Source organism: Rhodnius prolixus, unplaced genomic scaffold (assembly GCF_049639745.1).
Source record: "Rhodnius prolixus isolate KJV_2025 unplaced genomic scaffold, Rpr scaffold_6, whole genome shotgun sequence".
In the NCBI taxonomy this organism is placed as follows: Eukaryota; Metazoa; Arthropoda; class Insecta; order Hemiptera; family Reduviidae; genus Rhodnius; species Rhodnius prolixus.
The window spans coordinates 40,145,149-40,173,003 of record NW_027411634.1 but is presented as its reverse complement, the minus strand read 5'-3'; the positions used below and the strand labels follow the sequence as shown (position 1 = coordinate 40,173,003).

Here is a 27,855-nt window from a genome sequence, read left to right as displayed (position 1 = left end):
AAACTGTAAGTTTTTGTTAAGGAGATTTTTGTACCTTTTGGATAGATTTTCCTTTTTGTCTATTTGCAAAGTTACGTCTGCTTTACAGATTTTTTAAAATTTGGAATAAGCTATTCTATCATTATAACCTGATAAGGTGTTAAATCGGAACCGTAACTACCACTGGAGAGATCTTTTTAAAGAATGATTATAGTTGCGGTCCCCAAACCATCCTCAATAACCATTTTTTTGAGAAAGCGTTTTGAATAAAATAGGAAGGTATTTGTACGTAAATAGCAAAATTAAACTGCGATTTCAGTACTTCCTTTTAAGAGGAGCAAGAAAAATAAACTGCGATTACAGTACTTCTCCCTAAAAGGCAAAGATTTTGAATCGAACGACAATTCATTGATGTAAATCGGTTCACTCATTGATAATTTTAACGATTGCAGTACTTCCTCTTAGTAGGTGTAAGGCCATGATGGCACTTCACAGCCACATAGAGGAGCTTTAATCACTTCTTCGTGCTAAATTTTATCAAAATCGGACTAAGCTTTGTAGAAATATTGGTAATAATAGTTTTAGAAAGGGCCTTATTTGGGTGGGGCGAACTCCCCTCCTTATGAGGCATAGCGTCGAGACTTTTAAAGTACAAATCTGTACAAAATTTCGATTCGAATGACACTTCATTCATGAAAATCGGTTCACGTGTCGATAATTTGAAACGATTGCTATACTTCCCCTTAACAAGTGTAAGAGCAGATCGTCGCTTTATTGTTAGGTAGGGGAGCCCTAACCCTATCATCCTACCAAATTTTATCAAAATCGGGCCAAGATTTACAGAGTAATTAGTAATAATAATTTTGGAGGGGGCCTTACATAAAGGGGGCTAACTCCTCTCCCATTCGATGTACAGGGCCGAGACCCCCAAAAGGCACATCTACATAAAATTCCGAATCGAACGACACCTCATTCATGAAAATCGGTTCACGCGTTTAGGCGCTACGTTGTTTACAAAAAAGGTAACAAGAACAACAACAACAACAAGAAGAAGAAGAAGAAGAAGAACAAGAACAAGAACATTTTTTGAAAAAGCCGTTTTTGCTCATTTTCGGCAACTTTTTTCTCGAAACCTATTAGATCTGGGTGGTTGCAAAAAAATTACAGTTATAAAGGAGGATTTGCCCTATATTATAAAGAAAATTTGGGAATTTTATCTTTTATAGAAAAATAGAAAAAAATTGTCAAAGTTGGGTGTTTTTCAACGTTACACTTTTTCGTGCAGTTTTTGATGGTCAACCCTTATACAACTGTCCTACCGGACAGTTTTAATTACTATTTTTTCATAATGAATCAACTTATGCAATAAAAATTTGTACAACTACAAAAAAACTAATGTAATTTTCAGCTTAACTGTTTTATTCCGACAAAATTCTTCAGTCAAATCATAATTGAAATAAAACATTCTGCAATCATTCATAAACCGTAGCTGATGGTGAACCGTAATATAAATTTTCATAATAATTTATTATTGTTTTTGCATAATTTCATTCTTTATTAAATACCTATGGCGGCAAAAATAGTGAAAAAAAATTCTAGAATACATTTTTGATAAGGAAAAATTGTTTAAAATGTTTTAATGGTGGAACGTAGGAATGGTATGTGGGCGTGTAACTGAGCGCAATATTCCCCCACCACACTATGGTTCTATTGGCCAGTATACACGCCCACCAGACGCTTGTTCGATCCGCCATTAGGATTTTTAACGTTTATTTTTTTCTATTAAAACTGTAGTTTAGATTTTTTTTACTATTTTTTCCTCCGTAGGTATTTCATAATGAATCAGCTTATACAATAAAAATTTGTACTACAAAAATTAATGTAATTTTCAACCTAAGTCCAACTACCAATTAGGTATAAAGAAATTATTCATTATAATTCCGTAAGAAAATGAATGAGTGAATTTTGTAAATTTATGTAAATGAAATTGTAAAAAAAGTGTGGTGACCTTCCACCAATAAGAAATTTCATTCTAAGTGGTTCTACTAGCCAGGCAGAGAGTCCAAGATTGGAATCTTACAGTTCCTTGTTGTTGATGATAAATATTGATCAATTTACAGATAAAGATCGAAAAGTTTAAGACGTTTGTCCCCCCAAATGGTACAGCCTATGCTATCTAGCGGTTTAAACGGGATTCAGTACTTTATTTATTTATTTTTTTTACAGTTGCATTAGTGTTGGTCCATAATTCTTTATTCTTTCAAGACTATTCGATTAAAGGGATTCATTAGAAATGCGGTGATTATACTTCAATCTAAGGTACCACTTCAGTATAGTGGTACGAGTTAGTGGAAAATTCCACAAACTAGTTGAAATACTCAATGGATTTTTCACGTTTCTCTGATTTATTTTCGAAAATAATTTTTAAATTTTCTCTCCACTTTTCATTTATATAAAGAAACAATTTTTAAGTAATATTTTTTTGTTATTTTGTGCCAATTTAAGTAAGAGAAAATAATGTTAATGTTCCAACCAAATTTTTAATTAATAACAGAAATAACAGACAAGAGAGAAATGTTAAATCAGGCTAAATTATTACAAACATCCTAGAATTTAATTAAAATTACGCTGACTCCATTTAAATATTCAATGAGACCATAAAAAAGAGATAAATTTACTGGATTTAATTGGTTCACTCTCTTAATTGTAAATGGTTGAAGATCAAATTGCCTGAATACTAAAATTTGATAAATTTAGAATTGAATTTCTAAGCTAATAGGATCAAATTTTTGCCCTTAGTCTGGATTATGTATTATTACAATTTAATTTGAACTTACTCTTACATTTGGAAAAGGTGGTAGTACGATTCCCTGATATTGAAATTAGGTTTTTCACCGTGCGCACACGTGGGGATATTCTATTCTAAAATTTCAACGGAAACATTCGAATCGTGGATGTCCCCTGAGTAGATCAGTTTTTCTATTTCTGATCCGGTCCACAGCTTCTTAGTAGTTTGGAAGCTATCCTTATATGATCTCTGAAAAAGCTTGAGGTTGATCTTTACAATAGCCCACGGAGGTGTGGCCTATTTATTTTAAGCGCATGCGCAGTACAGCACACCTACCGTTGACTTTTTAACCTACTTCCCGCCAATGTTCAATATATTCTTTTTAAATTTCTCAACTTCCCGCTAATGTGCTGTATATAATTTTTTTGAATTTCTTGCCTATTTATTTTTAGTGAGCATGCGCAGTACACTCACACTTAGTAACTGCTTCCTTTCCAACGTATTATCAGTTCCCGCCAGTGTCCAGTGTGTAACTTAAGGTGCGTTTTTTTTGAAAGTTCATAAAACATGAACGTTTAAAATCTACAGTTTTTCTTTTATTTAAAGCATGAATGTAGTCTGAGTGAAGATGGAGAGATGAAAGTTTCAAAATTTTGAATGGGTGTTGGTTTCATTAGTAATAGATATGTAGGCCCGAAGTGTGTTAAGTATGAAAAGGAGTCATTCTTCCATGGGCGATCAAATGAGAGCATTATTTAAGGGAGTAAATAAATTGTACTAACAGAAGGATAGGGATTGCATTGAATAAGGTAGGCTTCTTTTCTTTTGTTTTTCATGTGTCTGAATTACAAATTAGAGTTGTGTGTGGATTAGTTGGGTAGTGAGGGGGTGTGGGGGGCGAAGCCCCCCATAAAAATAAAAAAATAGATCAGGGGGCGTGGGGGCAAAGCCCCCACAAAAAAGGGGGGTGTGGGGGCACAATAAGATTGTGCTTTGTGTAAAATTTTCAATCTTGAATTAATAATTCGAAGTGATTCTGATTCGCGTTACCATATAACCCGCCAGATTTAAATGTAAATATAAAATAAAGAAATATTTTTATATTTACATTTGAATTTGGCGGGTTATATGGTAACAGCGAATCAGAATCACTTCGATATTAGGCCACACCTCCGTGGGCTATTGTAAAGATTTACCAAGCTTGATAAAAGGGGATCAAGACAATAAAGTGGGATAAAGTAAGATATAAAATAAATTATTGTTCATTCTTTTTGGTGACTGATTCATAGTTTCAATAGGATGAAAAAAATAATTGTCATTTCAGTCGTGATACATTTATTCTGCCGGAGCTTTCGACTTAGGGACTAGGGTCATCTTCAGGGCTAGTTTACAAAGTAATATTTTTACATTACAGCACCAACCCTGTCTGTTCATGGACACATTACTTTGTAAACTAGCCCTGAAGATGACCCTAGTCCCTAAGTCGAAAGCTCCGGCAGAATAAATGTATCACGACTGAAATGGCAATTATTTGTTCATCCTATATAAAATAAAGGTTGGAATAAGTGGAATGGCGCAACCGACAATCAGAATACCTTTAGATACAATACAGACTAACTATATTTTCACTAATAACAGAAATACAATAAATTACATACATGTACACTAAACAAAAGCAATGTTCAATGACCAAACAGACTTGCTAATACAGCACGGTTGCACAAAACTAAACCAAAACTCCTTTGGCACTGTTAATGGCTGACTAAGATTGTACCAGAGTCTAACATATACACTATTCCTTTGTACATCCAACGAGAAACTGCTCTAGTGAGAAGCCCCCGGGGCAACTGGGCTCAAAAACTCCCAGGCACAAGCTGGAGCCCCCTCTCCTTCCTTTTCACCAGTTCTGCCAACTGTAGACCAGAGCTAAATGTCAAATTATAAGCGGAGGGGGGCCGAACCTCTTTTTCGGGAATCGAACAACCTCCAACTGGAGACAAAATATCGATCAACTTCCAATTATCATTGTATTTCATAAAATATATGTTTCTAAGCAACATCTTTCCATTGGCTACATGGTTTCCAAAAATTTGTCTATAGCTTTCGCAGTCACGGACAACAGCTTAGATTGCTAGCTGTTAGAACTTAATTCAAAAAAAAAGTTTCCATTTACGTGTCACCCATTTCATTAATTATTGAATAAAAGACGTATCGATCATGAGTGGCCAATCGATAAAAAGTGGCATACATTCTTCTTCACTTAACACTTCTGTTGTGAATGAACAAATTAATCGTTAAAATTATTTAAAAAATTATGGTTACACTAAATTTTGTAAAAATTATTTCAGTGGTTTATCTCAAAATTACTACTTAAAAACTCTAATGTAAAGCTTTACACAACGTTTTACAGTGTTTTAGTATTTTACCATAATTCTATTTTACTTTTTTTGTTAATTTAACTCCCGCCAATTTAAATTTAAGTTTATTGGCTTAAATCATTTACCCTCTTTATTTCTTGCTCTGTTGACGGTAAGAACTTCGTAACCGAAACATAAACGATTATATATACATATATTTTTTTAAATTTAAGGCACGTCAACAACAAACTGACCCAATACTTCAACCTGCTCTTGTGTAACCTGTCCAGTTGTTAAAAATAAGAGTTTAAAAAATAAACATTGGCGTCTGGAGCATTTTTCAGTGCATTTTTACTAGTTTCCAGTTTGTCTCATAACAACACTGCCTTTTTTTGGGTTGTTCTTGTTTAAAAGTGAATAATTACAAAACTAATAAAAAAAAAATAGAAGCTATATTTTGGAAAAAAATGAGATACAAAAAGTTTACATATTTATTATTGATTTTGATTTATTTTTTAAATAAAAAAACTTACACAGTGAAGTGATAGATGAAACAAAGCCAACCTCCCGGATGTTCAAGGAAGACGTAAACCTTTTCTTGGAAAGTTTTGCCACGACGTTGATGGAATACGTATTTAGCTTTGAAAGCTTGATCAATTGGCAGATATATTGGATAGTATGGATCTGGTACGCCAGGAGGCGGTGGGTCCGGAGGCGGTTCATCTTCGGAGTCTTGTCTTAATGGCGTAGCACGCCGGCTGCGTCGTTTCTTCATCGGCGTGGGTACACGTTTATGGTGCGCTTCCCAGTAACGTGGTATTCGCCTCCATCGTTCCTGTTTCCAAGTTTTTTTTTTTTTTCAAAATATAAACCACCCCCCAAGCATGCACAACAATATTTAGAATTCATAAAATGGTCTCATGATAGATAATTCTAGTGTTTACAAATTTTAATTGTTTAAATAGTTATGACTCAATTGTTAATCACGTATAATTGCAGGTATAATTTATCTAATTAGGTGATTATAATTTTATTCTATTTTAAAGAAATGGACCTCCAATCTTTCGAGGCCTCAATACCTACAGCAGCGTTTCCCAACCTGTGGTACGCAAGTTGCTGATTTGTGGTACACGAAAAATAATGGCGGACATAAAAAATTAAATCATAAAAATATCATAGATACGTTTTTCCCTATAATACATAAAAATTATTTTAATTAATAATATTATACAGTAAAGTTGTTAATATGTACAGAGTAATAAGGTTAGTCTGTCTCAAGATATACAGAGAAAATATAAATAGCGCATTTCACAGGATTAAAATGGAATATTTTCTAAAAACCCGAAAAAAAAATAATTGGTTTTCAAACCCTTTCTATAAAGAAAATTTAGGAAAAGCTACATCATTATCAATAAAAGATAAAGAAAATTTAATAGAATTATTATGTGACAGAACTTAAATGATAACTATGTAAAAATCAGCTTAAACAGACTGATTGTAATGGAGTAAGCTCTATCCAACAAACATTAAATTTAATTTAAAAAAAGTTTTAAAACTAAGATCTTATACTTTACATAGTTTATAAAGTGAACATGAACTTGGAACTCCTTTGTAACAGATACATTTGTATCTCTATACAAATAAAGATAATAATAATAAAATAACACACTCGGAATACACAAATTTGCACGAAATACAATCATTTTTACGAAGTGGTATAATTTAACATGATGTACTACCAAGTGGCAGGCGAGCCAAAAAAAGGTTGGGAAACGCTGACCTAGAGCTTCAGGGTTTTAGCTAGGTTCTGACTTCACCCAAACTGAGCTGCTCGCATAATGCCCTTAATAATGCCAAAAAAAAAGGTTTTAAAATCGTGTTCTTTCTCCATTTCTGGCCAACTGTTTAGCAACTTCATTATCTCTGGGTCAAATATTTCTTATTTCAAAAAAGGTTATGAGTATGGGCACCTTGAACAAGAAGTCGTGTGAGTGGTAATTGCTTTTTAAGACGAGTTTATAAGAATATGTTGTGTGTGGTGTGGTGTGGGGGGGAGTCATGCGGTCAAATAAAGGTTGAGAAAGACTGCCCTACAGGGCATTCCCAGGAAGAACAAAAAAGAGCTCGGGAGTTCTTGTCAAAACAATCCTTCCTACCAATACCCTCTGGCAAGGATATATCCCCATCCGGGAAGTGACCTTCTCTCCTACACCTCTCCCGCCAAAGAGAAATAGAAGCCGTGTAAGCCAACTCTGATCCATTCTCTCCACCTTATTTATTATTTTCTATACCAACGCCCAGTGATGTAAGCTTCTCCAGTGCGCGGACGTCTTAAGAGTGAAATTAAGAAGAATCTAAGATTTTTTTTTTTTCCACTTTTATTTTGTACAGGAAATGACGTAATGATGTGAGAAGAGTAAGAGATTGTTATATAATGGAAGCGGAAGGAAAGTAATTAGTCGTTAGGTATTAACAACAAGTAAATCCTCAGCATCATTACCTCGACTCCTTCGTCTTGTTATACAGGGAAACTTTTCCATGAAGAGAGAAATGCTGCTGTTACTGGGTAGCAGCAATGTTTCTTGACAGTAGCCCTTGTTTGGGCTTGATGTTTTATTATTTAACAGCAATGAGAAAGAGAGTTAGTGCTGTTAAAATCTCTATTAATAATATATAAAGAGTAATTCCCGTAGTTTTTCCTATTATCTAGCTTAATAACGATCTCTGAGCTTTTCCAACTGGCTTTACTCAGATCGAATACTTTTCTTTGGTCTAGTTTTCAGTCTCGTGATTACAATCATCTGCAGGGCGCCTTATCAGATTCTTATCACATTTCTCAAAACTATCATCTGACTTCAGATATCCTAGGCATGAAAAAAATGTTGTTCGATTAGCAATGAAAAAGTTGTAGAAAAAAACTCATGACGTCACTAATATTATCTCTTACTCCTATCAAGCGGAAGTACTGCGATCTTTGCGGATTTTACTGCTTTTTTTTTTTCTAGTTTTCCGGTTTTCTGTCAGTCGGTCTTTCTGTCAGTTCTCAGTTAACCGGAAGTGTTGCTCTAATGAATCGTTTTGATCATTTGTTGTTTTCACGAAAACTAAAACTCACGATTTCCTTTGTACCTGGTGTACTACTTGGCCAGCCTTGCAGATCTTTTGTCTTTGTTTGATAGATTCTTCACAGGAATTGTTTTTAAGACAAGGCTTTTCTTAAGATAGAAAGTTTTCTAGTGTCGAAATCCCAAATTTCCCATATTTTAAGATTTTCTTACTAACGACTCCTAGGATTGCATTGAAACATTTTTACCGGAAATTCGATGAAGGAGCTGGGGAATGAGTAAGATTTCGTTTCAGATGTTTGGAGATTAAAGAAAATTTATGAATTGAAAGGAAAATAAATTGTGATTTTTCTTTTTGTCTTTGAAATATTTTGTAAACATAAATACCATTTTCCTAAAACCCAGGGTACCCCCAAACCCAGCAGAAACTCAAGAGAGATAATTGAAATTTTCCTCTTATTAAAATTTTCTACTGAAAATAAACGCAATAACAGATTTTTTTTTGGGGGGGGGGTTGCATTTTATTATTTAGCGCTCTCTGAATATAAATCAATATAAATATCCTGTAAGTGCTGATAATGTCGAGGAGAATCAATTGAACATTTACAATATCTCCTGGGGATTGTGGGTGAAACAACCATGGAGTGAGTTACACAATCCATAGAACGGGTTATTTTGTGGTTTTATAAAAACATAAAGCCTTTTTGATAATTCCATTTTAAATGCTATTATTGTTTCTCTCATTTCAAATTAAAAAGTAAAGTAATGCCTATTTTTTTCAGACGGGCTTTACGTCCAACTACCAATAGGTGTCATGGGCGGAGCCGACTAGCAAACATACTTTACTATAAATTTCTCATATTAACCATTAAATAAAATCCAAGGCCTAGACTAGTACCGCAATACATCTTAGCATTGCGGGTCTAGCCTATAACCGCCTAAACATACTTTACTATAAATTTCTCATATTAACCATTAAATAAAATCCAAGGGCTATACTAGTACCACAATACATCTTAGCATTGCGGGTCTAGCATATAACCGCCTAACATACTTTACTATAAATTTCTCATATTAACCATTAAATAAAATCCAAGGCCTAGACTAGTACCACAATACATCTTAGCATTGCGGGTCTAGCATCTAACCGCCTAACATACTTTACTATAAATTTCTCATATTAACCATTAAATAGAATACCTAGGCCTAGACTAGTACCGCAATACATCTTAGCTTTGCGGGTCTAGCCTATAACCGCCTAACATACTTTACTATAAATTTCTCATATTAACCATTAAATAAAATACAAGGCCTAGACTAGTACCGCAATACATCTTAGCTTTACAAGTCTCGCCTCTAACCGCTCGGCTACCGTGGCGCCTTAAATTAAAATTTAATTTCCTCTAAATTTTGTAAAATTATAAATGTGGGCAGTGAAGAGAGTTTTCCCCGTTAACAAAAACAGGAAGTGGAGGAAGCTGTACTTTCCGTTACCCTGTTAGATCCCTTATTATTTCTACAGTAAGCTGTGTCCCTAATGGGAATTACTTCTGATAATACCACTTATCCTTACAAAATTTTTTGCTACACCCCTTACTCCTGGTTAAGATTCTCCAGAAAGGAAAATCTTTATGATGATTTTCCTTAATTTAAGCTTTCCACGGGGGAGTTAAGATCTACTAAGAATAAGAACAAGTGATTTTTCCCCAAATTTGGATGAACGAGAATTAGACCCCCCCTCTCTATCCTGTAATGATGAGCGTGGTGAAGGAAATTCCACAAAAAAAAAAATCATCACTCTTGGTAAGGTTACCACAAGAGCCCGACCAATAAGGTTTTACGCAAAATCATCAGACCGGAAAAAAACCTATTCTATTCAAAAAGATTTCTGTTTTCTTGAAAACAGCTGAAATGATTTTCTTTGAAATGCACACATAACTTGGTCTATAACTTTTCTTTGGAAAACTTTTTCTAGGAAAATTTGATTAAGGCCACTTTTGGGCAAGGGGGTGGAGGAAAGGAGGAAAGTAAGGTTTTCCTCTAAAAGTCGGCAGAACGGAAGTGCCACTGGAAACGTTTTTATTAAAAAAGGGCTTTACGATTTCATTTTATCTTCTTATAATGATTACAAACAACCAAATCTAGAACTTATATGAGAAAAATTTCTTCCAGGAAATAGGAACTTCTGAGAGAGGAAGTGGGTAGATTCCCTCCTTTCTTTTTTTTTGAGTAATCCCAATTTGGGGTTTAATCGTACTTTCCGCTTTAGGCGATATTTTGTGCTCAAAATGTACGTTCCATATTTTGAAAAACATGTTTCGTTTTTTTGCTGACTCACAGAGATATAAACACGTAATATTTCCGGTGTGAGTTCAGTACGATCGCCAGCACTTCCTCTTCTGTTAGAGAGAGAAAGAAAGTAAAAATGAGCAAAATCCATTTCACTTTTATTTTTCCTGAAATACTAAAAAGAAGAAAAAGGAAAACTGCCTGCGGTTTGTTCATGGGATTATTTCCGCAGCCTCAGCCCAGCCATGGCTACTGTATCGTATATATTTTTCACCATCTCGACGTCCATGAATATGCAATCCATGTTTTTTACCTCTTGTTTTTGTGGGATCATTTCTCATTTCTCCCAAATTTTGTTATTAAAAACTTGGCACAAGAATATGGGAAAGCAAATACTTGGTATAAACCTCAAAAATGAATATTTGTTTTCAGTTTTAAACTGGGCGAGTGATAGTTGAATAAATAAATACATTTTTTCTTTACTTCCCAATCTGTTAGTCTGTGTAACGTGTATTGTCCGAAAATGTAATATAAACCATAACCTGTCCGTTTCAGAGAGAGAGAATGGTAGATATCATCCTTGGTTTTAAATTAATACGTAACATAAACCATGAACCTGTCCGTTTCAAAGAGAAGAGGTAGATATCATCCTTGGCTTTAGATTAATACGTAACATAAACCATAACTTGTCCGTTTCAAAGAGAATGGTAGATATCATTCTTGGTTTTAGATTAATACGTAACATAAACCATGAACCGGTCCGTTTCAAAGAGAAGAGGTAGATATCATCCTTGGTTTTAGATTAAAACGTAACATAAACCATGGACCTATTCGTTTCAGAGAGAATGGTAGATATCATCCTTGGTTTAAGAATAATACGCAACATAAAATATAACCTGTCCGTTTCAGAGAGAATGGTAGATATCATCCTTGGTTTTAGAATAATACGCAACATAAAATATAACCTGTCCGTTTCAGAGAGAATGGTAGATATCATTCTTGGTTTTAGATTAAAACGTAACATAAATCATAACCTGTCCGTTTCAGAGAGAGAATGGTAGATATCATCCTTGGTTTTAGAATAATACGCAACATAAAATATAACCTGTCCGTTTCAGAGAGAATGGTAGATATCATTCTTGGTTTTAGATTAAAACGTAACATAAATCATAACCTGTCCGTTTCAGAGAGAGAATGGTAGATATCATCCTTGGTTTTAGAATAATACGCAACATAAAATATAACCTGTCCGTTTCAGAGAGAATGGTAGATATCATTCTTGGTGTTAGATTAAAATGTAACTTAAAGCATAACCTGTCCGTTTCAGAGAGAATGGTAGATATCACCCTTGGTTTTAGAATAATACGCAACATAAAATATAACCTGTCCGTTTCAGAGAGAATGGTAGATATCATTCTTGGTTTTAGATTAAAACGTAACATAAACCATGAACCTGTCCGTTTCAAAGAGAAGAGGTAGATATCATCCTTGGTTTTAGATTAAAACGTAACATAAACCATGAACCTGTCCGTTTCAAAGAGAAGAGGTAGATATCATCCTTGGTTTTAGATTAAAACGTAAGTTTGGAGTTATACAGTTCCGAGTTTTCATGAAAATTTCACAACTAAGGAAGTAGCACTTTATTGAATGAATTCTTTTTTCGAAAATGGTTTCCACAATTTTCGCTAAACTTTTCATGTACCATACATAGATTTTATTTGAATAATTTTTGTAGAGGAAATTTGTTTTTTGTTTCTCTTTTTTGAGGAGAGAGTAAAATAAAGTGAATTATGTTTGGAAATATGAAATAATTTATGTCTTGGGTGGGATAGCATAAGAGATATTACCTCATCTGAAGCATACCTTGTTAAAGTTGAGAACTTATTGTTAACCAAAGTTAACGTAATGCATTGTTAACCTTCTTCTTTAATTGACGTCATAAACCCTAACCCAATGAAATAATTTGCTATTCAGGTTGACGTAAGTAATCTGTAATAAGTTTTTTAACTTGTTTCTTTTATTATTTTTTGTTGAAATTAATTCTTTTTAATAAAAAAAAATGTTGATAATATCGGATACTTTTTCTCTAAAGAAATAAAATATTTATTATTGAAATTTCAAATAGCTTTGTATTATATAGTGTATACATAATAATAACACATGTTCCACAATATATTACATTTACTCTTTGTAGGGCGGAAGGAAGTCCGGAATTGTTTAATGGCTGTTTTAGAGTGGCGGAAATAGAGGGAAAATGGGGGTTTCAAGTTTTCCATTTACTCCGGGACCTGGGGGGGGGGGCTGGTTCCGGACGTTTTGCCCACATGTTGATTCTGCTGTCTCTCTCACACCATCGTCTCGCTCTCTCTCACTCTCATCCCCCTCCACTCTATTCATGCTCCATTTTACTAATTAGCTAGGTACACCTTTGTTTCCCTAATTTATGGACGTCACCATTGTGTATACGGACCAGTTTTTGTTATTGTATGACGTAATATTGTAGGCTGTTTTGCGTCATGGTTATTTTTTTTTTTTCTTCTACTTCCTGAAATGCCTTAAATTACAGATTTGATTTCGTGATTTTCACGGTTAAGGGAAGTGCGTAGTTAGGAAGGTTTGCACTTAAACTGATATCTAATTCAAACTAAAGTTAAAAGCTAATTTTCCAGGGAGATTGTACAGCTTAATTTGGTGTCGTGAATGGATTCAGTGTAGTAAACTTTACTATAATAATTTTTAATATTAAAAAATTGCGTTACATAATCTAAGGAAAAAAAAAAACCTAGAACCAGAATAACATCTAAACATTTCGGGCCGTGTATCTTTCCACTCGGGTATCGTAGCGTCTAGAAGTTAACATGAAAGACTGCACATGCTATTGCTTTAGCCAATAGCGCGGGGGCCAAAGCCTAAGCTAACCCAACCTAACCTAACCTAAACTAACCAAACCTAACCTAACCTAACCTAACCTAACCTAACCTAACCTAATCTAATCTAATCTAATCTAATCTAACCTAACCTAACCTAACCTAACCTAACCTAACCTAACCTAAACTAACCTAACCTAACCTAACCTAACCTAACCTAATCTAACCTAACCTAATCTAACCTAACCTAACGACTTATTCACCCAGAAGTAGTAACGTCCATCGGGTTTTTAGGGGTGGGGGAATGTTTCAAGTAAAACGCTCCCAGATCTGCAATAAATACACTTAGTTTGCAGCTAACTAACTAAGTCGATTATCCAAGTTGTTGTTATAAATAATCTCCCCTAAGTCAGAAAATCAAAAACATTTAGAAAATGGACCATGTATTTAGGAATGGTTAATTTGAGGAAGAAATACCGGGAGCTGTTATCACGAGGTTTAGATAATATGGTCTTCTGTTGAAATTTAAAACTTTTTTTCTGCACGCAGGAACTTTACCAATGAAAGTACTAATAGTCAAGGTAACCGGATATGCACGCAGTTGATTACAATGTTCACCCTAATGAGTACATTCATAGGTGTGAAAGTGTATTTCATATCCAGTAATTAAACACCTATAAGGGATAATCAACTTTGTTTTCTCTTCTTCCCAAACAAGATGGGTGGAGGTGGGTGGGTAGTGATTCTGTTTAGACATCTATTGATTTCAAAAATTGTTTAAAAAGGGGTTTTATTGCTGATTTCCCTTTACTGATTGGAGAAACCTGATCAATAATAGTTTAGGGAAGAAGTAATGCAAATGATATTTTGTTTGATATTTAGTTAGTGGGTTTGATCCCCGGGTTCCAGGACTTGGGATTTTATTTAATCGTTAATATGAGAAATTTATAGTAAAGTATGTTTAGGCAGATAAAGGCTAGACCCACAAAGCTAAGATGTATTGCGGTACTAGTCTAGGCCTTGAATTTTATTTAATAGTTAATATGAGAACTTTGTAGTAAAGTATGTTAGGCGGTTGTAGGCTAGACCCGCAAAGCTTAGATGAATTGCGGTACTAGTCTAGGCCTTGGGATTTTATTTAATGGTTAATATGAGAAATTTATAGTAAGGTATGTTAGGCGGTTATAGGCTAGACCCGCAAAGCTAAGATGTATTGCGGTACTAGTCTAGGTGGTGGATTTTATTTAATGGTTAATATGAGAAATTTATAGTAAAGTATGTTAGGCGGTTAAAGGCTAGACCCGCAAAGCTAAGATGTATTGCGGTACTAGTCTAGGCCTTGAATTTTATTTAATAGTTAATATGAGAACTTTGTAGTAAAGTATGTTAGGCGGTTGTAGGCTAGACCCGCAAAGCTAAGATGTATTGCGGTACTAGCCTAGGCCTTGGATTTTATTTAATGGTTAATATGAGGAATTTACAGTAAAGTATGTTAGGCGGTTAGAGGCTAGACCCGCAAAGCTAAGATGTATTGCGGTACTAGTCTTGGCCTTGAATTTTATTTAATAGTTAATATGAGAACTTTGTAGTAAAGTATGTTAGGCGGTTGTAGGCTAGACCCGCAAAGCTAAGATGTATTGCGGTACTAGCCTAGGCCTTGGATTTTATTTAATGGTTAATATGAGGAATTTACAGTAAAGTATGTTAGGCGGTTAGAGGCTAGACCCGCAATGCTAAGATGTATTGCGGTACTAGTATAGGCCTTGGATTTTATTTAACCCCTTACTTAACGTGCACACTCGAGTTAACTCGAGCGCGCTAAACTGGCCAAACTGTACACACTCGAGATAATTCGAGCGGCGTTGCACTTTATGCTACTATAATTTTTCACTCTCGAATATAATCGAGAATTGATAATAATGTGAAAGCAAAGAAAAGCAATCGTTTTATAGATATTTATCATTTACATGGGATTGTAAGCTCTAACAATTACTTAATCAAATATATAGTTTTTCAAAAAAACTGTGCATTAAGGGGTTAATGGTTAATATGAGAAAATTATAGTAAAATATGTTTGCTAGTCGCCACCGTTACTAATTACTTTATTATTTGGGGGGGGGGGGGACAGATGGTTATGCTTTCCTTAAAAAGTCCCTATATAAAAACTAACCTATTTTGAAATCTAATGATTTTTAGTAAACATTCAAAGTTTTATAAAAAAAAAAAATTAATAGTTACAGTGAGCAAAATGTTGTGTGACTTCTTAGTGGACAGTTCCACCCTCCTTTTTTTTTATGAGAAAGATATAAAGGCACTTTTACGACACGTAAGCGAAAGTAAAGAAAATAAATAAAGATTGATAATCTTTTAACATATATAGAAATTGTTGAAACATTTATAGAAACCAAGATGGAAGACAGTGTAATAACCATTACCGACAAAATGGCCACATAAAAGTGTTAATAAGTTGTAGTTTCTCCATCAAGAAATAAACTCGTCTTGAAGGGGTTAGGGAGAGAGAGAAGGGCAAAGTGAACGTGTTAACGGTCACGAAATGGGCCCAACACCCTGCTAACCGGTGTAATATACCTTTTAATGGTTCTACCTCAAAGTTGGTAATATTTAGTTTTCATCAAGTTGTCGATACATGTTTGAACATGAACGCCTCCTCCAACCCCAACCCCCCAAACAAAAACATGGAGTTCACTAGCAGTAGTTCTAATTAATTAGTTCGATTGATCTTTGAATATTCATTTAGAACTGTCTTGAAACATTCTGTCGAGTTTCTCTTTCTCATTACCCAAGTTTCGAAACTCTTCCAATTACGTTGAATAATACGATTAATACCTTAAGAAAATGAAAGAGGAAATTTTATTGTTTTACTTCAATTTTATCACCATAATATGGGAATTATTCAATTTGAAAGTGAAAACACGATCTTCCAATTAACGTTATTCGCCAATTTATTCTGTTGACAGTTCTCTTTAAACTGTTCTTCCATGTAGTTGAATTGTGTACATCGTAGAAATAAACCATCGGGAATAGCATGGCTGCTATGACCTTCATTAAGGACGGTTTATCAACAACAGGATCTCATCTAAAGACGGTTTCCTTTGGCATAGCAGCAAAAAAACAAAAAACGAATAACACATTTCCTACGAAATGCGCAACAAGCGTTATATAGAATGTACACAAAAAAACTCGGAACTACAACGACGTAAATGATATTAACCTCAATTGCGGATCCAATCAGGGTCTTTAATAAAAAACTACGCCCCCACCATAAAAAAAAACACACCATATTTGGCTGCAATCCAACCAAGATAGAATGACATTTTATACGTTACACCAACTCATTGCGGATATCCTCTATAAAAATGTCAACATATTGCTACACTGAAAAATCACGATTTGAAATAATAGTTAAAAAAAAATCAGTAAATCCACATAACGGTACATAGAGAACCATACCGGAAAACTGGAGAGAAAAATCATACACGACCTTCTCATACTGCTAATCACTAAATATTAACTCACCAGCTTTTCTCAAACTCAGAAAAATTAGCTCCAAATATTATTCAACCATTTTGGAATTTATAAAACCGTACTTTACAGTGCTCGTTTTCTGCAGTTGAGAAATCTATGTAATTTCTTACAATTGTAGGGAACATTAGTCTTTACAATTGAATGAAATATTATCGTTTTGTTTGCATTATTTTAGGAGATGTAGTGGTTTGATATTTTGTGGTTTTGAAAGAGGCTAAAACTTTGGATATCAATATCTCGTTTTCCGCAGTTGAGAAATCTATGTAATTTCATACAACTGTAGGGAACATTAGTCTTTATAATTGGATGAAATATTATCGTTTTGTTTGCATTATTTTAGGAGATGTAGTGTTTTGAAATTTAGTGGTTTTGAAAGAGGCTAAAACTTTGGATATCAATATCTCGCTTTCTACAGTTGAGAAATCTATGTAATTTCATACAACTGTAGGGAACATAAGTCTTTATAATTGGATGAAATATTATCGTTTTGTTTGCATTATTTTAGGAGATACAGTGTTTTGAAATTTAGTGGTTCTGAAAGAGGCTAAAATTTTGGATATCAATATCTTGCTTTCAACAGTTGAGAAATCTATGTAATTTCATACAACTATAGGGAACATTAGTCTTTATAATTGGATGAAATATTATCGTTTTGTTTGCATTATTTTAGGAGATATAGTGTTTTGAAATTTAGTGGTTCTGAAAGAGGCTAAAACTTTGGATATCAATATCTTGCTTTCCACAGTTGAGAAATCTATGTAATTTCATACAATTGTAGGGAACATTAGTCTTTATAATTGGATGAAATATTATCGTTTTGTTTGCATTATTTTAGGAGATATAGTGTTTTGAAATTTAGTGGTTCTGAAAGAGGCTAAAATTTTGGATATCAATATCTTGCTTTCCACAGTTGAGAAAACTATGTAATTTCATACAACTATAGGGAACATTAGTCTTTATAATTGGATGAAATATTATCGTTTTGTTTGCATTATTTTAGGAGATATAGAGTTTTGAAATTTAGTGGTTCTGAAAGAGGCTAAAACTTTGGATATCAATATCTTGCTTTCCACAGCTGAGAAATCTATGTAATTTCATACAATTGTAGGGAACATTAGTCTTTATAATTGGATGAAATATTATCGTTTTGTTTGCATTATTTTAGGAGATATAGAGTTTTGAAATTTAGTGGTTCTGAAAGAGGCTAAAACTTTGGATATCAATATCTTGCTTTCCACAGTTGAGAAAACTATGTAATTTCATACAACTATAGGGAACATTAGTCTTTATAATTGGATGAAATATTATCGTTTTGTTTGCATTATTTTAGGAGATATAGAGTTTTGAAATTTAGTGGTTCTGAAAGAGGCTAAAACTTTGGATATCAATATCTTGCTTTCCACAGCTGAGAAATCTATGTAATTTCATACAATTGTAGGGAACATTAGTCTTTATAATTGGATGAAATATTATCGTTTTGTTTGCATTATTTTAGGAGATATAGTGTTTTGAAATTTAGTGGTTCTGAAAGAGGCTAAAACTTTGGATATCAATATCTTGCTTTCCACAGTTGAGAAAACTATGTAATTTCATACAACTATAGGGAACATTAGTCTTTATAATTGGATGAAATATTATCGTTTTGTTTGCATTATTTTAGGAGATATAGAGTTTTGAAATTTAGTGGTTCTGAAAGAGGCTAAAACTTTGGATATCAATATCTTGCTTTCCACAGCTGAGAAATCTATGTAATTTCATACAATTGTAGGGAACATTAGTCTTTATAATTGGATGAAATATTATCGTTTTGTTTGCATTATTTTAGGAGATATAGAGTTTTGAAATTTAGTGGTTCTGAAAGAGGCTAAAATTTGGATATCAGTATCTTGCTTTCCACAGTTGAGAAATCTATGTAATTTCATACAATTGTAGAGAACATTAGTCTTTATAATTGGATGAAATATTATCGTTTTGTTTGCATTATTTTAGGAGATATAGTGTTTTGAAATTTAGTGGTTCTGAAAGAGGCTAAAACTTTGGATATCAATATCTTGCTTTCCACAGTTGAGAAATCTATGTATTTCATACAACTATAGGGAACATTAGTCTTTATAATTGGATGAAATATTATCGTTTTGTTTGCATTATTTTAGGAGATATAGTGTTTTGAAATTTAGTGGTTCTGAAAGAGGCTAAAACTTTGGATATCAATATCTTGCTTTCCACAGTTGAGAAATCTATGTAATTTCATACAATTGTAGCGAACATTAGTCTTTATAATTGGATGAAATATTATCGTTTTGTTTGCATTATTTTAGGAGATATAGTGTTTTGAAATTTAGTGGTTCTGAAAGAGGCTAAAACTTTGGATATCAATATCTTGCTTTCCACAGTTGAGAAATCTATGTAATTTCATACAACTATAGGGAACATTAGTCTTTATAATTGGATGAAATATTATCGTTTTGTTTGCATTATTTTAGGAGATATAGTGTTTTGAAATTTAGTGGTTCTGAAAGAGGCTAAAACTTTGGATATCAATATCTTGCTTTCCACAGTTGAGAAATCTTTGTAATTTCATACAACTATAGGGAACATTAGTCTTTATAATTGGATGAAATATTATCGTTTTGTTTGCATTATTTTAGGAGATATAATGTTTTGAAATTTAGTGGTTCTGAAAGAGGCTAAAACTTTGGATTTGGATATCAATATCTTGCTTTCCACAGTTGAGAAATCTATGTAATTTCATACAATTGTAGAGAACATTAGTCTTTATAATTGGATGAAATATTATCGTTTTGTTTGCATTATTTTAGGAGATACAGTGTTTTGAAATTTAGTGGTTCTGAAAGAGTATAAAATTTTGGATATCAATATCTTGCTTTCCACAGTTGAGAAATCTATGTAATTTCATACAATTGTAGAGAACATTAGTCTTTATAATTGGATGAAATATTATCGTTTTGTTTGCATTATTTTAGGAGATATAATGTTTTGAAATTTAGTGGTTCTGAAAGAGGCTAAAACTTTGGATATCAATATCTTGCTTTCCACAGTTGAGAAATCTATGTAATTTCATACAACTGTAGAGAACATTAGTCTTTATAATTGGATGAAATATTATCGTTTTGTTTGCATTATTTTAGGAGATACAGTGTTTTGAAATTTAGTGGTTCTGAAAGAGTATAAAATTTTGGATATCAATATCTTGCTTTCCACAGTTGAGAAATCTATGTAATTTCATACAACTATAGGGAACATTAGTCTTTATAATTGGATGAAATATTATCGTTTTGTTTGCATTATTTTAGGAGATATAATGTTTTGAAATTTAGTGGTTCTGAAAGAGGCTAAAACTTTGGATATCAATATCTTGCTTTCCACAGTTGAGAAATCTATGTAATTTCATACAATTGTAGAGAACATTAGTCTTTATAATTGGATGAAATATTATCGTTTTGTTTGCATTATTTTAGGAGATATAATGTTTTGAAATTTAGTGGTTCTGAAAGAGGCTAAAACTTTGGATATCAATATCTTGCTTTCCACAGTTGAGAAATCTATGTAATTTCATACAACTGTAGAGAACATTAGTCTTTATAATTTGATGAAATATTATCGTTTTGTTTGCATTATTTTAGGAGATATAGTGTTTTGAAATTTAGTGGTTCTGAAAGAGGCTAAAACTTTGGATATCAATATCTTGCTTTCCACAGTTGAGAAATCTATGTAATTTCATACAACTGTAGAGAACATTAGTCTTTATAATTGGATGAAATATTATCGTTTTGTTTGCATTATTTTAGGAGATATAGTGTTTTGAAATTTAGTGGTTCTGAAAGAGGCTAAAACTTTGGATATCAATATCTTGCTTTCTACAGTTAAGAAATTTATGTAATTTCATACAACTGTAGGGAACATTAGTCCTTATAATTGGATGAAATATTATCGTTTTGTTTGCATTATTTTAGGAGATATAGTGTTTTGAAATTTAGTGGTTCTGAAAGAGGCTAAAACTTTGGATATCAATATCTTGCTTTCCACAGTTGAGAAATCTATGTAATTTCATACAACTATAGGGAACATTAGTCTTTATAATTGGATGAAATATTATCGTTTTGTTTGCATTATTTTAGGAGATATAGTGTTTTGAAATTTAGTGGTTCTGAAAGAGGCTAAAACTTTGGATATCAATATCTTGCTTTCCACAGTTGAGAAATCTATGTAATTTCATACAACTATAGGGAACATTAGTCTTTATAATTGGATGAAATATTATCGTTTTGTTTGCATTATTTTAGGAGATATAATGTTTTGAAATTTAGTGGTTCTGAAAGAGGCTAAAACTTTGGATTTGGATATCAATATCTTGCTTTCCACAGTTGAGAAATCTATGTAATTTCATACAATTGTAGAGAACATTAGTCTTTATAATTGGATGAAATATTATCGTTTTGTTTGCATTATTTTAGGAGATACAGTGTTTTGAAATTTAGTGGTTCTGAAAGAGTATAAAATTTTGGATATCAATATCTTGCTTTCCACAGTTGAGAAATCTATGTAATTTCATACAATTGTAGAGAACATTAGTCTTTATAATTGGATGAAATATTATCGTTTTGTTTGCATTATTTTAGGAGATATAATGTTTTGAAATTTAGTGGTTCTGAAAGAGGCTAAAACTTTGGATATCAATATCTTGCTTTCCACAGTTGAGAAATCTATGTAATTTCATACAACTGTAGAGAACATTAGTCTTTATAATTGGATGAAATATTATCGTTTTGTTTGCATTATTTTAGGAGATACAGTGTTTTGAAATTTAGTGGTTCTGAAAGAGTATAAAATTTTGGATATCAATATCTTGCTTTCCACAGTTGAGAAATCTATGTAATTTCATACAACTATAGGGAACATTAGTCTTTATAATTGGATGAAATATTATCGTTTTGTTTGCATTATTTTAGGAGATATAATGTTTTGAAATTTAGTGGTTCTGAAAGAGGCTAAAACTTTGGATATCAATATCTTGCTTTCCACAGTTGAGAAATCTATGTAATTTCATACAACTGTAGAGAACATTAGTCTTTATAATTGGATGAAATATTATCGTTTTGTTTGCATTATTTTAGGAGATATAATGTTTTGAAATTTAGTGGTTCTGAAAGAGGCTAAAACTTTGGATATCAATATCTTGCTTTCCACAGTTGAGAAATCTATGTAATTTCATACAACTGTAGAGAACATTAGTCTTTATAATTTGATGAAATATTATCGTTTTGTTTGCATTATTTTAGGAGATATAGTGTTTTGAAATTTAGTGGTTCTGAAAGAGGCTAAAACTTTGGATATCAATATCTTGCTTTCCACAGTTGAGAAATCTATGTAATTTCATACAACTGTAGAGAACATTAGTCTTTATAATTGGATGAAATATTATCGTTTTGTTTGCATTATTTTAGGAGATATAGTGTTTTGAAATTTAGTGGTTCTGAAAGAGGCTAAAACTTTGGATATCAATATCTTGCTTTCTACAGTTAAGAAATTTATGTAATTTCATACAACTGTAGGGAACATTAGTCCTTATAATTGGATGAAATATTATCGTTTTGTTTGCATTATTTTAGGAGATATAGTGTTTTGAAATTTAGTGGTTCTGAAAGAGGCTAAAACTTTGGATATCAATATCTTGCTTTCCACAGTTGAGAAATCTATGTAATTTCATACAACTATAGGGAACATTAGTCTTTATAATTGGATGAAATATTATCGTTTTGTTTGCATTATTTTAGGAGATATAGTGTTTTGAAATTTAGTGGTTCTGAAAGAGGCTAAAACTTTGGATATCAATATCTTGCTTTCCACAGTTGAGAAATCTATGTAATTTCATACAACTATAGGGAACATTAGTCTTTATAATTGGATGAAATATTATCGTTTTGTTTGCATTATTTTAGGAGATATAATGTTTTGAAATTTAGTGGTTCTGAAAGAGGCTAAAACTTTGGATTTGGATATCAATATCTTGCTTTCCACAGTTGAGAAATCTATGTAATTTCATACAATTGTAGAGAACATTAGTCTTTATAATTGGATGAAATATTATCGTTTTGTTTGCATTATTTTAGGAGATACAGTGTTTTGAAATTTAGTGGTTCTGAAAGAGTATAAAATTTTGGATATCAATATCTTGCTTTCCACAGTTGAGAAATCTATGTAATTTCATACAATTGTAGAGAACATTAGTCTTTATAATTGGATGAAATATTATCGTTTTGTTTGCATTATTTTAGGAGATATAATGTTTTGAAATTTAGTGGTTCTGAAAGAGGCTAAAACTTTGGATATCAATATCTTGCTTTCCACAGTTGAGAAATCTATGTAATTTCATACAACTGTAGAGAACATTAGTCTTTATAATTGGATGAAATATTATCGTTTTGTTTGCATTATTTTAGGAGATACAGTGTTTTGAAATTTAGTGGTTCTGAAAGAGTATAAAATTTTGGATATCAATATCTTGCTTTCCACAGTTGAGAAATCTATGTAATTTCATACAACTATAGGGAACATTAGTCTTTATAATTGGATGAAATATTATCGTTTTGTTTGCATTATTTTAGGAGATATAATGTTTTGAAATTTAGTGGTTCTGAAAGAGGCTAAAACTTTGGATATCAATATCTTGCTTTCCACAGTTGAGAAATCTATGTAATTTCATACAACTGTAGAGAACATTAGTCTTTATAATTGGATGAAATATTATCGTTTTGTTTGCATTATTTTAGGAGATATAGTGTTTTGAAATTTAGTGGTTCTGAAAGAGGCTAAAACTTTGGATATCAATATCTTGCTTTCCACAGTTGAGAAATCTATGTAATTTCATACAACTGTAGAGAACATTAGTCTTTATAATTGGATGAAATATTATCGTTTTGTTTGCATTATTTTAGGAGATATGTTTTGAAATTTAGTGGTTTTGTATGAGGCTAAATCTTTGGATATCAATATCTTGCTTTCTACAGTTAAGAAATTTATGTAATTTCATACAACTGTAGGGAACATTAGTCCTTATAATTGGATGAAATATTATCGTTTTGTTTGCATTATTTTAGGAGATATAGTGTTTTGATATTTTGTTGTTTTTAGGTTCCTCCTTTCCTAAAAAAATTGCTATTCATATTTCTAGTTGTACTTTCGGTTGAAGCAATTTTTTCCGTTACATTACAATCAGGTTTGCTAGTATAGTCGAATCTAAATGTAATGTTTCCATTTCCTGCGGTTTTTGAGTTTTTGAAGTATTTTCTTCAATTATAAAACGGTTAGTTTTGGTGAAAGCTTGATGCCTAAGTTTGGCAATGGTCACAATACTTTTCTAAACTAGTGAGAAAAAGTGAGAAAATGAAGAAAAAATAATTAAAATTTTGTAAATAATATTACATATCTAAGTTTGAAAGTTAAATTGAAACTTCACTTTTTAACCTTATTGACATATTATTAATTTCCGTTTTTCTTAGTTCACTAACTTTAGACATGGAAATGTATTCTAAGAAATTTTCCACTGAATAGGAAATTATAAAAGTTTTCTTTTAAAATACATTTTATTCTAAATATAGCCATTATCTAGAAGAGTAAAGGGTTATCAATTTCATTTTGAAAGAAATACTTTTCATATTTGACTGCAACTAAATATTTATTACATTCTAGACTTGACCAATCGTTAATAGGATGTTCTAGAAAAATAAATTTCTTAGAGAGTAGTGTCGCTTATGTTTCCTCTGGAATGTGATTTTGTAAGCTCATGATAGAATCAGATTTTCCAATTTGCATACTAACAGGAAATGCTATTTACTTTATAAGTTCGGCCGTACTTTCGATTGTAATTTTTCAACGGAAATATCAATTTCGACCCCAATACGAGTATATAGCGAACCTTGCAAAGAAATACCAGGCACACCCATCTCATTAATTAAGAAGCAATACTGTAGTTACTTTACTTATTATTTAATAAATATTTAAGGTATTTAAATTTGAACATTCAAGATATTTTTCATAAAACTATTTGTTACACAATGAAAAATTACTTTAACAAAATGTTTAAAATCATAAAATAAATGTACAAACAGAGTATCTAATAGATTAACTGAAAATTACTTTTATGGGGGGTCGATGGAGAGTTCGAAAAATTATATAGGGGGGGTCCATGATCACAAAAAAGTTTGGCAGCCCCCCTGGTCTAGAGAGTATGGGTTTATCTAAAGAGGCGATGCTGTAACACCTGGAAATTAACCATCAGAAAGGCTTTACGCCCATCAAAGTCGCCTTCTGAATATTATCCAGTCGTTGTGGCTTTATCTGGTAGAAGTTAAGATCAGAGAGGTGTACGAAAATCAGGTCGGAGGCGGCATTCACCACCGCCTCCATATGCTGCTTCCACCCGCCATTATCAAAGAGTCTTCGTATCCGCTCTTTGGAGGATGGGTCGTTCCGCATGAACTCCATCTTACAGCATCAATAACGGCTTTAACATTATAAAGCTAATTTCCGTCAAAATTTATTAAATATTAGGTAATTTATCTTAGGTCTTTAACTTAATTATGATCCATTTTATCTTCTCCTTATCTTTTCTTCCAAATCTCCCTCTTCGTTCCTACACCATATCTCATATCGCAATTACTTCAATTATAATTGATATCACCAAACCATTCTTTGGAATCCAATTGTAACTACAAAGGTTAAAACTTACGTAATCACTGAGGTTATCCCAGTCTTACAACATAAACTACACTCATCACTAAATCCTCACTCGCACAACAGAATTGAGCCTAAGGGAGGTAGAACTGAGCCGGGAATATAAAAAAAATCATGTAGCACTTTTCACTAGATTTTTCTTAAGCCCACCTTGTTAATAATCTAGATCTTTCGATAGTTGTATTAATAAAAAATCATGTAGCACTTTTCATTGGATGTATCCAAATCTTTAAAAAGCACATCTTGATCTTTCGATAGTTGTATTAATAAAAAAAATCATGTAGCACTTTTCACTAGATTTTTCAAGTCTTTTTAAAAAGTCCATCTTGATAATAATCTTGATCTTTCGATAGTTGTATTAATAAAAAATCATGTAGCACTTTTCATTGGATGTATCCAAATCTTTAAAAAGCACATCTTGATCTTTCGATAGTTGTATTAATAAAAAATCATGTAGCACTTTTCACTAGATGTTTCAAGTCTTTTTAAAAAGCCCATCTTGATAATAATCTTGATCTTTCGATAGTTGTATTAATAAAAAATCATGTAGCACTTTTCATTGGATGTATCCAAATCTTTAAAAAGCACATCTTGATCTTTCGATAGTTGTATTAATAAAAAAAATCCTGTAGCACTTTTCACTAGATTTTTCAAGTCTTTTTAAAAAGTCCATCTTGATAATAATCTTGATCTTTCGATAGTTGTATTAATAAAAAATCATGTAGCACTTTTCATTGGATGTATCCAAATCTTTAAAAAGCACATCTTAATCTTTCGATAGTTGTATTAATAAAAAATCATGTAGCACTTTTCACTAGATGTTTCAAGTCTTTTTAAAAAGCCCATCTTGATAATAATCTTGATCTTTCGATAGTTGTATTAATAAAAAATCATGTAGCACTTTTCATTGGATGTATCCAAATCTTTAAAAAGCACATCTTGATCTTTCGATAGTTGTATTAATAAAAAAAATCATGTAGCACTTTTCACTAGATTTTTCAAGTCTTTTTAAAAAGTCCATCTTGATAATAATCTTGATCTTTCGATAGTTGTATTAATAAAAAATCATGTAGCACTTTTCATTGGATGTATCCAAATCTTTAAAAACCACATCTTGATCTTTCGATAGTTGTATTAATAAAAAATCATGTAGCACTTTTCACTATATTTTTTAAGTCTTTTTAAAAAGTCCATCTTGATAATAATCTTGATCTTTCGATAGTTGTATTAATAAAAAATCATGTAGCACTTTTCATTGGATGTATCCAAATCTTTAAAAAGCACATCTTGATCTTTCGATAGTTGTATTAATAAAAAATCATGTAGCACTTTTCATTGGATGTATCCAAGTCTTTAAAAGGCACATCTTGATAAAGTATTGTATCGAAAAAGAAACGTATATGCAGTTGTTTGCAGGCACTAATTAGCCAGGTGAATGGGAAACAAAACAAAGAAGTAAAACCAAAAAAGCACGGAGCTAAAGCTTGAAAATAGGAGTATAACAAAGCCTGAAAAAAAAAGCTCACAGCTGTATTGTTTTTCAGCCGGGCGTATACGATCTCTATGAACGCGGTCTAGTGGAATGACATCGCCCTGGATGGTCTATTGTTCTCTTGATTCAGTTGACATTAACTCGCAGAACAATAGTATTAAAATACATTTTATTTTATTTAATTTAATTACCGATAGTGACGTAGTAATTTTAATTAGAAGAAGTCAAGTTGTTTTTAATTATTTTTGGGTTTTGATGCCGTTATTAATTTAACAGATTATTTTTACGAGTACGGTTTAGTAAACTACCAAGATTAACTCTTCTGTTGCATGACGGGCACTTAAGGGAAAATATCAAGCTGCGGCGGGGGTAGAACCTTAAGGGCAGTGAAGAGGAAGTGCTCTGAAGCTGTTCAAGAATGACCAAAAGAAAAAACTGTGACTGTGTCATGGACCCGGCCGTGTGTTGTACATGAATACGTGTTACGTAACGGGTTATATTTTTTATATAAAATATTTTTATTCATGTATTTAGGATGAAACAATGTGTTTTCATAATCGACGATTCGAACACAATCTATGCCTATACAGTCCGTTGTCGATGTAGAAGCGATTTCATCATCCACTTGCATAATTTCAACCGCCCCAGCTGCAGTTGTACTGGACACCGTCGTCGTTGATCCGCCAGGGCCGCATTCATTCTTTTACGTTCCCGGCAC

The 27,855-nt window shown here is 32.3% G+C and overlaps 1 protein-coding gene across 2 annotated transcripts in view; it reads right to left on the bottom strand.

Annotated features, from left to right (window-relative positions):
- KCNQ (KCNQ potassium channel) overlaps positions 1-27,855 on the bottom strand; it is a 132,938-nt gene that overhangs the window by 80,504 nt on the left and 24,579 nt on the right. For both annotated transcript variants that reach the window (XM_074141979.1, XM_074141978.1), the window contains exon 2: positions 5,658-5,959. In XM_074141979.1, coding sequence (XP_073998080.1) covers positions 5,658-5,959 — 302 coding nt within the window. The remainder of the gene's footprint in view (positions 1-5,657; positions 5,960-27,855) is intronic.